Raw genomic sequence first — 15,577 nt, 5'->3', positions numbered from 1 at the left:
TAATTTCATTGGATCTGGAGATTTGGAGATTTCCTTATTTATTTCCCTTTAAATTTGTCTTTAAGTAACTTCTTCCCAAAATATAAATTTCTCTTAACCAAATCTTCCACAAGTAACTTAGAGTCAAGCATCCATTTCTCCTCACTTTAGATTGTAGAATTCACTCTTGGATTAATTATCTTTCCATTTCACTGTGTCATCCTCTAAAGTGATAGCTCAAATATTAGTAGAAGTGTCCACGCATTTTTTACTCCTCTGTGACTTAAATTGGTTTTACAGCAACAGGCAATCAATCAATCCAGCTAATCGTTTGGCAATCGAATAGCTGATGCCAAAGCTTGTATTGATGCAGAAGGCTACATATGAAGTTTCGGGGGTTTTATTCCCTCCTGAAGTTTTTTTTTTTGTGTGGTAAATATCCCTCTGTAAGTTCAACCGGGCTTCACCTTGATTATTAATCCATCATTTCGACAGCTCTTAAGTTTCATTAGTTTGATTTGCCCATTAGTTAAGTATAAAAACATTAGCACGGAAGATTATTCTCTAATACTTGGTTTTATGATTTTAAACTTTTTTTAGTTCTTTCCTACTGTTACTAGGGGTGCAAGTTCGGACCTGGCGGCCTTGACCCGCCCTGAGCCCGAATAAGGCTTGGGCTAAAGATTTTGGCCCTAAGAGCGGGTTAGGGCCAAAATATTCTAGCCTGGGAGTACTCTTTAGCCCGCCCAGCCCATCTCGGCCCGTCCCTGATTTTGCCATAATTTTGGCCCTAATCTTGGCCCTAATTCTGGCCCTGATTTTAGCTCTGATTTTGACCCTGGTCTTGGCCATAATTCAGGCCTTGATTTTGACCCTGATCTTGGCCTTGATTCTGTCCTTGATCTTGGCCTTGATCTTGACCATAATATATGATAATAATAATAATAATTAATTAGTTTTCAAATATTTGTGTAATTAATTTATAATAAATCTCATAATACTTTGCCTATAAAGTTTGAACATTCGATAAAACTTGTCAAAAATTAAATTGGATCAACTCTTAACCAAATAAACCAATTACAATAAATACTAATATATGACATTAGTTATAAGGTTGTTGGATGTATTATGAAGACAAATAATATTTTGAACTGTATAATGTGAAATAGTGAATTAAATGAACACAATAAAATGTTTAAAATTGTGATGTTTATTATAAATGCTAATCACGTGAGACGTTTTAAGAGTATATCATTTTTTTTAATTGTTTTTTAGTAATTTTGATTTACTTTGTTCATACAATATGCATGATATTTATTGGAAAAATTTTAGGGATACTCCAAGATAATTGGCGAAAAGCATAATACCCCAAAACTATACCGAATTGGCAATGATTTTTTTTTTCATTAGAAACATTGATTAGTTAAAATAAATGACAAATATACTTTAGTTGTATTGTTCTAGATCTTATAAAATAAAATGAAAAATTAAAAATAAATTAACAAGATGAAATTAATGATTCAGTCTTTTTGGGGGCAACATTGTAAAGTAGCAAGAAATTAATAGTAATGTATGAATTATGAGATTATCTAAGGATGACTTAACGAAATTCGCTAATGGAAGTCCGGGAGTATACCATTGTGAAAATTTAAGAGACATCTTTGGTTGTTTTTGTCAAGTTGAATCTTTTTAGGGTGTCTATCATTTTTGCGAAATATTTTGAAGTGTCTCTTAATTTATTTATTTATTTATTTTTTTAAGAAATAGATTATACATGATTGAGGATAATAAATAATCATACAAGAATCACATTAATAATCAAATGTTTACGGCTATTGTATTTAGTTATTCTATGTATTTATTTATAATTCAATACAATGATTTTTCATCTTTTTTTGAATAATATAATTGACATACTAGAGGAAATTGAAATATTACTAACCTATAAGAAAAAAAATCTCAGGTAAATTTTTATTTCTAATGTCATAACAATATGAATTAAATTATACTATTTATTTTTAATTAATTGAACCTAAAGAATGAGCTTGCAGTTTCTATGTTATTACTTCCAATCCGGGTTCTTAATTTCTACAAAGTGGGTGGGATTTCTACAATATTGAATGACTTTTCATTTCTTAATGAAAATTGATCAATAGCAATTTGTTTTTTCATAGAATTTTGGCGCTTTTTACAAGATGCTCAACTATTTCTCTGTTGTTCTTTTTCTTGCATATCATAAATTGTTAGTCCAAACCGTTAGTCAATCCGAGTATACACCGTTAGCACAAACCGTTAGTTAGTCCGAACCCAAACCGCACCAAACCGAAACCGGTCCAAAACAGTTATTTTGCTAATGGGCCGTCTTGGGGCTGAGTGCTTTTGAGCCCGAAACCGCCCCAAATCGCACTGTTGACATCCCTAGATAGCATGTAGTGATGAAGTGTTGTGCTAAGACAAAGGGCCCATAGATTCATGGGATGGAAAGGAGAGAGGGACAAAAATTTGAACCTAAGACCTCTTTGGTCTTATTGGCTCAATATAGGAGACTTCAACTGTTGTGATAGATAACTACATCCACCCCTCTCAATTAGAAGGTGAAGGACTTGAAGGTTGTGGATGTCTACTTTGAAAAGTAAATGATGAAATTTATCACTTCCCTACCCTGAGATTCATCTTGTAAGTTAAGATCTTACCAAGATGGATGAAACCTTGGTGTAACTTCTTATGCAATAACCTCAAAGGTTGGTTCAACTGACAAAGACTAATACCTCGAAGTGAAAAGTCAAAAGATTCAAGCCTCCATGGGTAAATAGTAATTGCATTAACTTAGAAGTGTAACAAGTTATGAAGCAATTTCCTTTTGGTGCTTCTATAGTTATGATGAGATCAATAGTTAGTATACAATCTCCATATAGAACCCTTTATATAAGGATGACATGTTTTGATGAAGTTAAGAAATTTATATGAGAACAGTTTCAGTATAGGATTTGGGAGAAGATGTTGAGTCCAAACCGAAATAGTAAGAAACTCAAATTACAAGCCAAACTAGAGATCATGAAAAGAAATAACTTTCAGTATCTTTTTGAAAAAATCCACCAGCAACCCCTCGTCTACGAACAATGAAGAATCCAAACAGGTTTATGAATGTGAGAATCGTTGTCAGGCCGAATATAGAGATATTTTGCTGCCCCAATTTCCATGAGACACACTCACCTCTTATTAGCAAGTACGTCGTACCGGCTAGCTGGTCTTCACCTGTGTCCACTCCCTGATATCAAAACTGAACTGGTAAACATCGGAATGATCTGTTTCATTAATAGGATTCACAATCGTTGCAACCATAAAGAGTTTTCGTACTGGCTCCACTGAATGGATAATCTTATGAATCCTTTTAACCTTTGGTGGATCAACAAACTCGATCGTCTTTGATGAGGACTGCTTATGTCAACAATGTACAGTTTTATTATCTTATCGAAGGCATAGAATTGACGGTTCCTGTGTATAATCTCTTTAAAGCGTACATCACTGTCCGTCTCTACAAGAGTCCAAACTTCATCGCCTAATCTCATGAAAGCTAAATTCCGATCCCGGTGAATTATTGTCATAATCACACATTCTTCCACTTCCTCACAGGGAGTTGTTTTAGCTGAAAAAGATGGTCTTGAGGAAAATATCACTCTGTCTATAACATTCCGGTTTGTATTTTCTAGAAATGCTCGATCAATTTCCATGAAGTCGTCATCAACATTCCCCCCCCACCCCCCCACCACCCCCCCCCCACCCCCCCCCCCCCCCCCCCCCCCCCCCCCCCCCCCCCCCCCCCCCCCCCCCCCCCCCCCCCCCCCTCCCTCCCTCCCCCCCGCCTCCCTCTGCATGCATCAACAAAAGGACCAGCAGTATACAAGTGCCAGTTCTTGATAAAAACTGATTGCCATTGCCGGCAAACAGCACCAAAACGAGCAATATGTTTGAATGCCAATAACTTATCCACAATCAATTGTAGAAGGTCATCACAAAGTTCAGACCAGTTCCCCAGTGCAAATTCTATTGTGACAAATAGACAGTTGAAACTATAGACATTCAAACACAAAATAGAGCAAAGTTAATGACAGAAATAAAAGAAATGTTTCAACTTTATTATCTTTATCTGCTAAGCCATGAAACCGAAGTAACACATGTATATAATCAATGTCATATGGCCAAATTGTTTATAAATTTCTACCTCATAAATGGACTCCTTGGAGGATAGAAACCTTACAAACACTTCTATCATGCTATGTTATTATATACTGTTATCATTTCTATTATATGAACGTCATTTTGATTCACTGAGTAGGAGAGGATGGATACAATAGGGAGATGGAGAAGGATTGAATGGTGGATGAACACATATCCATATTGTAAAATTACAGTTATCATCTACCATTGCTCTCATCAAGATTTCACTCCCTGTTCTTGCTGAAAATGCTCAATGAGTTGGAAAACACAAAAAAGTATGACTTACCCCTTTCTTCGATGAGGAAAACACAAGAGCTTGAAGCCACCAAATCTGATCCATAGTCAAGACACAAACAGAAACAGAAACTGTCTTTAGTATGGCATAGTTAGAAGAGCTCAAAATTTGAACAGATAATCCTATTAAACCAACAATTCACTGCATCTGAAAACAAGAAAATAAAAGAACTTTGAGATGAAGAGAGAATTAATGATGATTATCTAAGCTTACACTGTGATGGGGAGAGAGCAACGAATTACACAAGCAGGTAAGCAGACCAACTTCTTCATTCAAATTTCCAGAAATTCATAATGTCAAAAGTAGAATAAATCATAAAATTTAACAGATAGTCCTTATTAAACCAGCAATTCATGTATTCGTAAACAAGAAAAATAAAGAACTTTGAGATGAAAAGAGAATTAATGATAATTATCTAAGCTTGCACCATAATGCGGAGAGAGCAAAGAATTACACAAGCAGGTAAGCAGACCAACTTCTTCGTTCAAATTTCCAGAAATTCATAATGTCAAAAATAGAATAAATCATAAAATTTAACAGATACTAGAAAACCAGTAATTCACTTCATCTGAAAACATGAAAACAAGAAAACAAGAAAACGAAAGAACTTTGAGATGAAGAGAGAATTAATGATGATTACCTAAGCTTGCACCGTGATGTGGAGATTTCCAAGAGATTGAGTGGATTATATTAACTTTTCGTTTCCTTTTCTTTCTTAATAATCTTCGTTAACAAAAAGGTGGAAACAAATTTCTTCGTCAAATCCAACAACAGAGTAATAGAGTCCTACATCTCCAACTCTATTTATTAGAAATTTATATTTACTTAAACTGTTCGATCTCACGGAAATGCAATCAAATTAAATTATAATAAAGTCAAAAACTTAAGGGACAAAACTGTCATTCAGATACAAAAATGTTCTTGACTTCTTGTCATCTTGATACAAAATTGTTCTTGACTTCTTGTATCCTTTCTACATCAAACTATTCTCAGTTGTCGAATAGCTTCAAGATGTTCTTCACACATTCAGGAATGGTCTATGTTTTCCTGAACAAATAACAATTTGAATAATCAACTTCCTGTTGGGCAATGTGTTACTAAGTGACTGGCACCATCTGACATTATGTGAATCACTGGAGTGGACCTCATTGGAAATAAGTGAGCTGAAACCAAAAGCTTCAACATTTTGGTTGATTTGTAATGTAATAAGATATATCAGCTAGGGGAAAAAGGATTTATCTGTAAAACATGCTCAAATAAAAATTCCCCATGAGAGCCCCTAAGCTTCGTAAAATTGGGAATGGTGCAATTCAGGGTTCATAACTACAAAGACGTGGTACCAACGCCAAAGATGATGTTCCAATAAAGAAGCATTCTTGTAATTCAATGCAGCTTTAAACCAATTTGAATTATTTCCGGTTCATGGTTTATTGACTTTATTCCGAAACTGGTTAATCTGGGTATTAGTTTCAGCTTTCAGGTAAGAATCATTCCCGTTGTTTACTCATGAACCTACCCTTGCCGTTGAACATTGGTTTCACATTTTCAGTAAGATTATAATGAATTCATGCAAGTTTGAATTTCATTTACTCTGAGGAATTTATTCCGATAAACCCAGCATTTACTGAAGTTTAGAAAACTATACAGAATAGAGTGGATTTTCTTTCTGGAATTCTCTCGAGAAGTAAAACAACATTGACATCCTTTTCTGTATACCTCAAGCCTCAACTTCCCTGCTGTTTTATGGAGAAATAGAATGCAACACGATCAAGGGAGGGGGAGGGATAGAATTTAAGTTTTCAAAAGCCCATTGGCCTTTGCTCCATTGCTTACTTTAATGGTTGGTTCATTCTGAGTGATTCAGTCTCTCTCTCTCTCTATTGATTTGGTATATTGAAAAATGAGATATGGGAGTAAACTACCAGCACTTTTTTCTACTGCATACTCTTCCATTGTCATATCAGATAACATCTTCCTTGCAAATTGGGGTAAGGTTCTATCCATTATGACCTTGCCCATCCCCCAGAATGGAAGAAGCCTTGTGCACCGTGTATAGCTCTTCTTATCAGCATCAGCATCAGATAGGAGTGAACTGAAAACAGAAGTTAATCATCTCAATTCACTGCATCTGAAAACAAGAAAACAAGAAAACGAAAGAACTTTGAGATGAAGAGAGAGAATTAATGATGATTACCTAAGCTTGCAGCATGATGCAGAGATTTCCAAGATATTTTGTGTAGTAGATTAACTTTTAGTTTCTTTTTCTTTGTTAATAATCTTTCTTAATAAAATGTGGAAACAAATTTCTTCCCCAAATCCAACAACAGAGTAATAGAGTTCTGCATCTCCAACTCTATTTATTAGAAATTTATATTTATTTTAACTGTCCGATCTTAGCAATCAAATTAAATTATAATAAAGTCAAAAACTTAAGGGACAAAACTGTCATTCTTATACAAAATTTTTCTTGGATCTTGATTTCTTATCATTTTTTCTGATGATGATGATGTTTGGTGAAGTTAGGAACTTAGGCTGCGTTTGTTTGCTGGAAATGGTAGCTCGGAAAATTAGGCTGCGTTTGTTTGTTGGAAATGGTAGCTCGGAAAATTAGGCTGTGTAGTAGATTAACTTCTTGCCCGGAAAATTTTAAAAACACAATCACCCTCGGGGAGGGGGTGTCAAGGGTTGATATTGCACATACACAAAGAAAGCCAATAGCCAAAATCACCTAGTCCTTCACTGGAAATGGTAGCTCTGTCCATGACAAAAATAAAACGTATCGATAATTTAATATTTGAGTGTTTTTGTCATAAAAATAATGAAATATCCTTATTATAATTATTTTTTTGGATACCACTTGGAATACAATAAGTTGAATACCTAATAGTAGGAAATTGGATAGGATCGGTGCCATCCATTTTCGTAGAAATGTATCAAGAACGTCCATTTTAATTGGTTAGTATAATATGTAAATAGGTTGGTGAAAGAGGAAGTAGAAAGAAACTTGAAAGCAGAAGGTGGCAATGCAATTTTTTTGACTATGGTCGGCAATTGACTTTCTTTCTTCAAGTTTGAGAAGTAAATCGCTGATTCATGGCCTCTAAGTGAAGAAATTTCTTTAGCATTCGTTCAATTCATTGGTTAACACAGATTTGATCTTTTAGGTGTTTTCTAAGAGAATAAATCCCTGGATTGACTTGTAAACCTATTAATTTCTAATCGATTAGCAAAATTTGACAGCGTTATACTAGCTTCTTTTTCTTCTAGAGGAGGATAGAATCCAATATAGGGACTTATTATTGTAAATTTGAAGAGTATAATTTTAAAAAGTAAAATAAAAATATTTAATTTACAATTAAGTCCACACATTTTGATTTACAATGGTAGGATCCATTATTATGCAGGTGGCAAGATCATAACTACTTACTACCAAGGTTCGACATGTCGGCCCGTGTCGCCGTGTCAGACCCTGGCGACACGGCGACTCGGGCGACATGTCGCCAGAAGTCGGTCGATATTTGCAAACCTAAATATCACAAAACCAATTCCCCCAACCTAAAGTCGGTCGGATTTCTCTCAGCTTTCTCCGTTTCTCGTTTCTCTGCAACTCTCGCTCCTTCCCAGCGTTACTCGCCGTCAAACATGTTCACCATCCCCAAACCACTTGATCTCCTCAGTTCCTTGGCTTGAGAACTGAAGATAGCTCTGAGTTGCTAAAGGAGTGCGATTTTGGCTCAGATCTTGTGATTGGAGTCATTGACACCGGAATCTGCAGATGGAATCATGAAAGAGCTTCAACGATCGGGGTCGCGTTCCTAGCAGATGGAAGGGTGATTGTGTGGTTTCGCAGTTTGGTGACCTAACACGTAATAATTCTGGTTATTGATCCCTCGTCTCATGGTGCTAATGTGCTATCCTTTACGGTTGGACTGTTATTCTCTTTCTTGTGATTTTCTTTAGCAAATTCTTCAGCAATCAGCTGCTGCGCCTTCAAACTGGTTGGAGAATGATCAGAAATTGAATGGTCAGAAGTGTTTCGTTTAGAGATCAACTGATCCACAGGGCACACGCTGATTATCTTCCTGATTGTTTTGTTGATGGCTCTGGTTTGGGTGCCGGAGGTGGCTCTGGTTTGGGTGCCGGAGGTGGGGGTGGAGCGTGAAGGTGGTTCTCGCTTGGGTTCCGGTGGTGGGGTGGTCAGGTGTCGTCGAAAAAGTCGATGTCGGCGATATATCGCCGATAATCGGCGACATATCGCCGACTTAATGTTAAGTCAATGTCGCTGGGGGGTATCGTGTCGCCCTCCAGCGACACCTCGAAATTTCGCCTCATGTCGGCTATAAATCGCCGACATGTGCTACCATGCTTACTACTAGCTATAACCATTACAACAAATAAAAATTCACAATAACTCCATAGTGCCTAGTCGCAAATCCTGCATGACTTGAAGCAAGTCCAAGTTCTTCTTTAATTTTGAAGACATCCAACCTGAACTCTTGGGATTTTTCTCAGTGGATGATGATTCTAATGCCTACTTGTTTAGATTCCGCCACCATCAAAGAAATATTTCTTGACGACGATGATGCTGGGATGGGGATTGATGGGCTGTTTCTTGAGGTTCCAAAGGATTATTCTTCACAAACAAAATTGTCAATGTTTCAATTTTCTGTGTGGTAAAGATAACAAAAAACCATTGGGCACCTGTTGTAAATATGTTTAAAACTTAATATTATTTTATATAAATATATGTTTCAATTGTGTCTTTTATCCTATGGTTTTATTTAATCCCACATCGGGTTGAAATGATCTGATTATATGGTTTATATATAGTAAGGGCCCATGTAATATTAATTTGTGCGACACGAACCGAGACTGAATCCTGGTATGACCCTGCATGTTAGATAGATAGATCCATTTTGTCATGGGCCCTATTGTGGAAAGCCCACTGTTGAGTGAAAACGTGGAGATGCCATTAGAGAGGCACTCTCCTGTAGAGAAGTGACCTTATCCTTTCACCCACAACCTTTGGGGCTCTATATAAACCCATTTTTCTTGTTCATTCTTTATACTGATTAACTATTCTGCTGGGTGAAAACGTGGAAATGCCATTAGAGAGGCACTCTCCTGTAGGGAGGTCAGCTAGATAGGTACATTCCTGAAGGGAGTTGAATTGAAAGGTACCCTCACAAAGAGAAGTGACCTTACCCTTTCACCCACAACCTTTGGGGCTCTATATAAACCAATTTTCGTGTTCATTCTTTACACTGATTAACTACTCCCCTCTCTCTCTTCCTGTTGTTATTCTGTTAAGCAGTGAGTATAGCCTGATTACACCTTAAGTAACCTTTCTGAGGTATAATCTGATACACTGTAGAACCTGTATTGCACAAATCGGGGTGTATAAATACTTTAAAGAAAGTACATTTGGAACGTTTCAACTCTCAAGAAGTATATTGTGAGAACAAGTGTTCAACAGCACCATTTCTTTATAGAAGTGGAGTAGGAAAAAAAGATGAAAAAAATAAACGAGTGAAATCTATTTGAATTTTATATTTTGAGAGTTCATGAAAAAGTTTACAGTTTTGGCATCTCATCCAACTAGGCAACAACAAAAAATGTGTTGTAAGAAATCGTCATGAGAAGTGCAAAATTGAAAAGTCACCGAATCCATTTAATGGTCACGAAGAATAAATTTTATTTCCATTAAATCCCCAACTTTTTTTAATCAATTTTAATCCAGACCGTTAAATTATAAATGCCACGTGTAAACTTGATGCAAACAAAATAATCCAGCATTATCACGTGATCCCAATCCAACGACAGCCGCGCGTCAATGATTAATGGAATTTGTATTTTCGTAGGTTAGTATAATCTATAAATAGAACGTATTGTACATTTGTACATTTCGTAGAAAGCAGTTTGAAAGCAGAAGACGGCACTGCAAAAATTTTCGACTTCGAGAAGTGAAATCGCTGATTCTTCGTCTCTAAGCGGAGAATTTTTCTCTATTGCTCGTTCGATTGATCGTGGTTAATTAAACAGGTTTGATCTGCTACGTTTCTATTTTAGGTTTAGGTTTAGGCTTCAGTTTCGGTTTCGGTTTCGATTTCGATTTCAGATTAGGGTTTTCGACTTTCTATCTGGAGATGTCGTCGTACACCACCGATCTGGGGGAGAAACGGATGGAATTTCTTCGGAGTTTAAGAATTTTCGTTTATTTGTATTTGAGTAGTGATGGCTATTGCGATCAACTCTTCTGGCGCAAGCGATGTCTTCAGTCGATTGGGTGCTCCGTATCGCAAACCCCAGAAAGTGTGTCGCTACTGGCTCAAGGGATGTTGTAACAGGAATCCCTGCCCTTACCTTCACCAGGAATTGCCGGAGAAATCTGGGAGTATCAATGGAATTTCCTTGAAGAAGCGAAACTCCTCCTGGGTCCGAGATCATACTATTGTTCCTCTCGAAACGCAAGAAAAAAGGAACCCCAAAAAGCAAATAAGAAGTCACGGTCCAGTCCTTTCAAAATTGCAACAGAAAAGTCATTGTGGTATTTCGCCTCCCAAGAAGCAAGACAAAAATTGTGGTTCAGTCCCTCCCCAAACAGAAAACGAAGGTCATGATGGGGTTGTTGTTTCCCCCAAAAAGGAAGACGAAAGTCTTAGTGTTAGTGGTCTTCATCCCGACATTCAAGTGGAAAATCATGGTGCCCCGTCGGCTACTGTGCCTACCGAAACGCAAGACGAAGTCTGCCGTGATTGGCTTGCTGGAAATTGTAATAATGGAGACAAGTGCAAGAATGCACACTCTTGGTTTCTGGGCGATTCTTTTACACTATTGAAGCAGCTTCATGGGCACCAGAAGGTACTCTCATCTTGTTCATAATTTGTTTTTGCGTCGACTTTTAGGGCAGAGCTTTTGTTTTAGGTCGTCTCAGTTTCACTAATCATTACTCGTCTCACAGGTTATTACTGGTATCACTCTTCCCTCCGGTTCTGACAAGCTTTATTCAGGGAGTGAAGATCAAACTTTACGGGAATGGGACTGTCACACTGGGCAGGTGATTATGATTATTTAATTCTTATCTCTGTCTACATTAGCTTAATTTCTTTAGTCCCTCTAGCCTACTCTAATGTAGGCATCTACTGCATCTGTATCTGCCATCCATATTTATATTATTCTGTGTATATTTCTGTATTATGTGATATTGGATTTTATTGTTCTGTTCAGTGTACTGCTGAGATAGATTTGGGAGATGAAATTGGATGTGTAACAAGTGAAGGGCCGTGGCTTTTGGTTGGAATTCCTGATGTTGTTAAGGTGAGATTGATTTTCATGGATGGGTTTCTTCTCTTTCTTTTATAGATTCAAGTTTGGGTATGTATTATTTGGCATCTGATACCTTGCTCCTTGCCTAATTTGTTGTCTGTAATGGTACATCGCAGGTGTGGAACACCCAAACCGGCTCTGAACATAGTCTTACAGGACCAGTTGGACAAGTATATTCCATTGTTGAGCAAAATGGTGTACTTTTTGCCGGAACCCAAGTAATCCTTTATCCTTTCTATCGATTTGCTTGGAGTTTTTGAGAAACAGATGAACATTCTTTAGTTGTGAAAATGATCAGCCCCCCCATTTGATGTCTAACTATGCCAAATGATGATCATCGAGCAAACATTCTACTCCTTTTTTTTTTTTTTAATTTCCAACATATATTAATCATGCCTTTTATTTTCTAAAGGATGGTAAAATACTTGTATGGAGAATTGATACGACAAATAACTGCTTTCTACCAATTGCATCACTTGAGGGTCACAGTCTTGGCGTTGTTACATTAGTCATGGGAAAAGGTAGACTGTACTCTGGCTCAATGGACAATACAATAAGGGTAAGTTAGTCTGGCGACAATCACTTTACTATCTTGAAAGGATGTAGTTACTGCAAACATCCAATTGTATTCAATGTTCTGAATTTTCTTTCCTTGAGTCTGTTGTCATGTATGCAGAATTTTTGTTTGAGGACATTAATAATAGTATGTAGCCTAATCTTTTACATTTTTAAACTATGACTAGACCTTATAGGCAATAGCAAGTTGTTCTTGCTAGACAGGGAAACCACAGTTCTTGTTTAAATGCCTGATAGAAAGTGATATTCCAATAATAGGTTCTTTTTTTCCCCTTGAATTACATGTTTTTGAATTTGCTGTAGACATTGTTCATCATATTTGCCCAACCTGAAATCTTTGAGATTGATTGGATAGGATAATAACCTTATTCTGGCCTATCATCCTCAATTTTCTCTAATCCTTTTTTTTTTTTGGCTGACTTCGAGTATTTTCTCGATAGGTTTGCTGATCCCAATCTTTAGTGTGATTATTGAACAAATTTCAGGTTTGGGACCTAGAGACTTTCCAATGTATACATACCCTGACAGGCCATACATCAGTTGTGACGTCTGTTCTTTGTTGGGATCAGTTTCTATTATCAGCTTCACTTGACAAAACAATTAAGGTATTATTATGTTCCACCTCTCTTTTTTTGGTATCGAGTTACATGTCTGGCAAAACTGCATGTAACATATGCTAGCACCTATTTCTATGTCTATTTTTCTCTTTCCACAATAAGGGCAGACACCTCTGTCCAAGGATAGGACGATAGAGTTGAATACAGGGATTTGTGCTGTCTTGCAATGCTGTTTTCCTTTTATTTTAACTATTGGCATTTCATTCCATTTATTGTACAGTTCTTTATGGTTGATCATGTATTATAGCTATTGACGTCTCCCCTATACTATACTTTTGCAGGTGTGGGCTGCTACAGAACATGGCAACGTGGAAGTAGTACACACACACTTTGAAGAAAATGTATGCCATAATATTTTAACTAGCTGTTGCATTTTCTGCTTTTGTTGCTCTACATACCTCTTTTCTTGTAATCTTCTTGGTTTTGGTATACCTTTAATTTGCTGAATACTGGTTCTCATCCTGTTTTGGTGTTGGTATGAATTTTCTTTGTATGTCTACTTTAGAAAATTTAATTTCGAAATACACCTAAAAAAAGAGAGAAGGGGGAAAGGGGGTGCTTTGATAGGTTTTATGCTCTCTGCAATTTCTTGGTGTCATCACTAGTGTTGGGTTACCTTGGACTACTAGGACTTGTATGTCTTCAAGAATATGAGTTGGGTATCCCATCTTTTAGTTTCCATGCAAAGAACAGACTTTAGTTTATTGAATGGCAACAGATTCCTGTGGTGCTTTTTGTGCATGGATGAACCACTGTTATTACATTCTAGGGTTCCGAGTTGAATCACTCTGCAGTCTTACATTGCTGTTCGCATTCTTTACTCTCATCTTTAAATTTATCTACTAGCATGGTGTTCCACTGTGATGGACACATTTTGAATTTTCAATGTCTACTACTGCCATCTTGACTAGTTCTTCAATTTTAATATCCTGTTATTCAAATTTTTTTTTTGTTGATTTCTTTTTTCTCTTATTACAGGCTGTGCTCGCCCTCTGTGGAGTGCGTGTTGGACAAGTGAAACCTGTCCTGATGTGTTCGTGTAATGATAATACGGTTCACATTTATGACCTACCATCGTGAGTATTACAAGCCTCGGCATTTTTTTTTTTAAAGAAAGATAGTTACTCTTCTTCTATTTACCATTCTTCCCTGTTCTCCTTTTTCCTACCCATAAATTATAGTTATCTTCTTTGCCTTCAAACTGCTGATACTCTTTGTATCATGTGTTTTAGATTCAGTAAAAGAGGGAGAATATTCTCAAGAGAAGCGGTTCAGACAATACAAATAGCTGGTGGTGGCCTTCAGTTTTTATTTACTGGTGATGGAGCGGGCAAACTCGGTGTGTGGAAATGGGCTGCTGAACCAGACAGCAAACTTGGAAATGGGCTGCTGAACCAGCAAACTAACTCCAGTAGCTGCTCGATGGGAATCACGAGTAGCATCCTTTGTTAAATGGTCTCTCCTCTGTGCTCGACTGAAATCAATGGTGACATTCTTGGTGAAATAGTCTCAGCAGTAGAGCATTATTTGTCAAATGGGGTCTCTGCTCAGTTGAAATCAACTCTAGCATTGTTTGTGAATAGTCTGTTAATTTTTTAGCGGTCACGATTTTTGTGGCCATTTTATTGATGTTTGTATCGCTTCCTCTGCAGATTTTTATGCAGTAGGTGGGGAAGTGATTGCCATTTTGTAACGTAATGAGCCGTCTAGGAATGCCTGGACGTTAATCCTGTAAATTTTTTTTACTTCAGCTAATAAAAGATAAAAGTTTTGTTCTCATTGACTGAAATCCATGGTAGCATGGTTTGTAAATGTTGGTTAGGAATTAACATTCCTGTATCATGTATGGGTCGATTGTTTCTTGGTCGAGGAAGTAGCATTGGATTAATGGTTGGCACCCCGTATCAGCATAAGTTAGATCGTAATAATTTCATTGGATCTGTAGATTTGGAGATTTCCTTATTTATTTCCCTTTAAATTTGTCTTAAGTAACTTCTCCCCAAAAAAGAAATTTCTCTTAACCAAATCTTGCACAAGTAACTTAGAGTCAAGCATCCATTTCTCCTCACTTTAGAGTGTAGAATTCACTCTTGGATTAATTATCTTTCCATTTCACTGTGTCATCCTCTAAAGTGATAGCTCAAATATTAGTAGAAGTTTCCACGCATTTTTTACTCCTCTGTGACTTAAATTGGTTTTACAGCAACAGGCAATCAATCAATCCAGCTAATCGTTTGGCAATCGAATAGCTGATGCCAAAGCTTGTATTGATGCAGAAGGCTACATATGAAGTTTGGGGAGTTTTATTCCCTCCTGAAGTTTTTTTTTTTTTTTTTTTTTTTTTTTTGTGGTAAATATCCCTCTGTAAGTTCAACTGGGCTTCACCTTGATTATTAATCCATCATTTCATTAGTTTGTCCTGTGAGCTCTCCCTGGCTCCTGGACTTATTGTCCCAGGAGCTAGGCAAAATGTAGTTGCCCTTCTTCTTTATAAAGTGGAGTTTACCAAAAAAAAGTTTCATTAGTTTGATTAGCTCATTAGTAAGTATAAAAACATTAGCACACA

General features: G+C 36.8%; 1 protein-coding gene across 2 annotated transcripts; it reads left to right on the top strand.

Moving 5' to 3' along the window:
- The first annotated feature begins 10,415 nt into the window (after positions 1-10,415).
- LOC149030187 (zinc finger CCCH domain-containing protein 48-like) lies at positions 10,416-14,770 on the top strand. Of its 2 annotated transcripts, XM_089142508.1 has the most exons (10): positions 10,416-10,534; positions 10,725-11,353; positions 11,454-11,549; positions 11,720-11,809; positions 11,935-12,036; positions 12,231-12,377; positions 12,880-12,999; positions 13,293-13,352; positions 13,990-14,087; positions 14,244-14,770. In XM_089142508.1, exons 2-10 carry the CDS (start codon positions 10,727-10,729, stop codon positions 14,461-14,463), a joined length of 1,560 nt encoding a protein of 519 aa, XP_088998634.1. In that variant the 5' UTR covers positions 10,416-10,534; positions 10,725-10,726; the 3' UTR covers positions 14,464-14,770. The 2 variants fall into 2 exon arrangements, with proteins under 2 accessions (XP_088998634.1, XP_088998633.1); XM_089142507.1 differs by having other exon boundaries at positions 10,416-11,353.
- The last annotated feature ends 807 nt before the right edge of the window (positions 14,771-15,577 follow it).

Source organism: Hakea prostrata, chromosome 1 (assembly GCF_041222555.1).
Source record: "Hakea prostrata isolate BN-2017 chromosome 1, UWA_Hpros_2, whole genome shotgun sequence".
NCBI lineage: Eukaryota > Viridiplantae > Streptophyta > Magnoliopsida > Proteales > Proteaceae > Hakea > Hakea prostrata.
Note: the sequence above shows the minus strand (reverse complement) of the source record. Positions and strands in the feature narration are given on the sequence as shown.

Bases quoted from the DNA above. Each gene is read 5' to 3' on its own strand.
- LOC149030187 (XM_089142508.1), top strand. From the start codon at position 10,727: ATGGCTATTGCGATCAACTCTTCTGGCGCAAGCGATGTCTTCAGTCGA. The intron at 11,550-11,719 runs GTGATTATGATT...TGTTCTGTTCAG, and splicing joins GGGACTGTCACACTGGGCAG to TGTACTGCTGAGATAGATTT. The intron at 12,378-12,879 runs GTAAGTTAGTCT...AACAAATTTCAG, and splicing joins CAATGGACAATACAATAAGG to GTTTGGGACCTAGAGACTTT.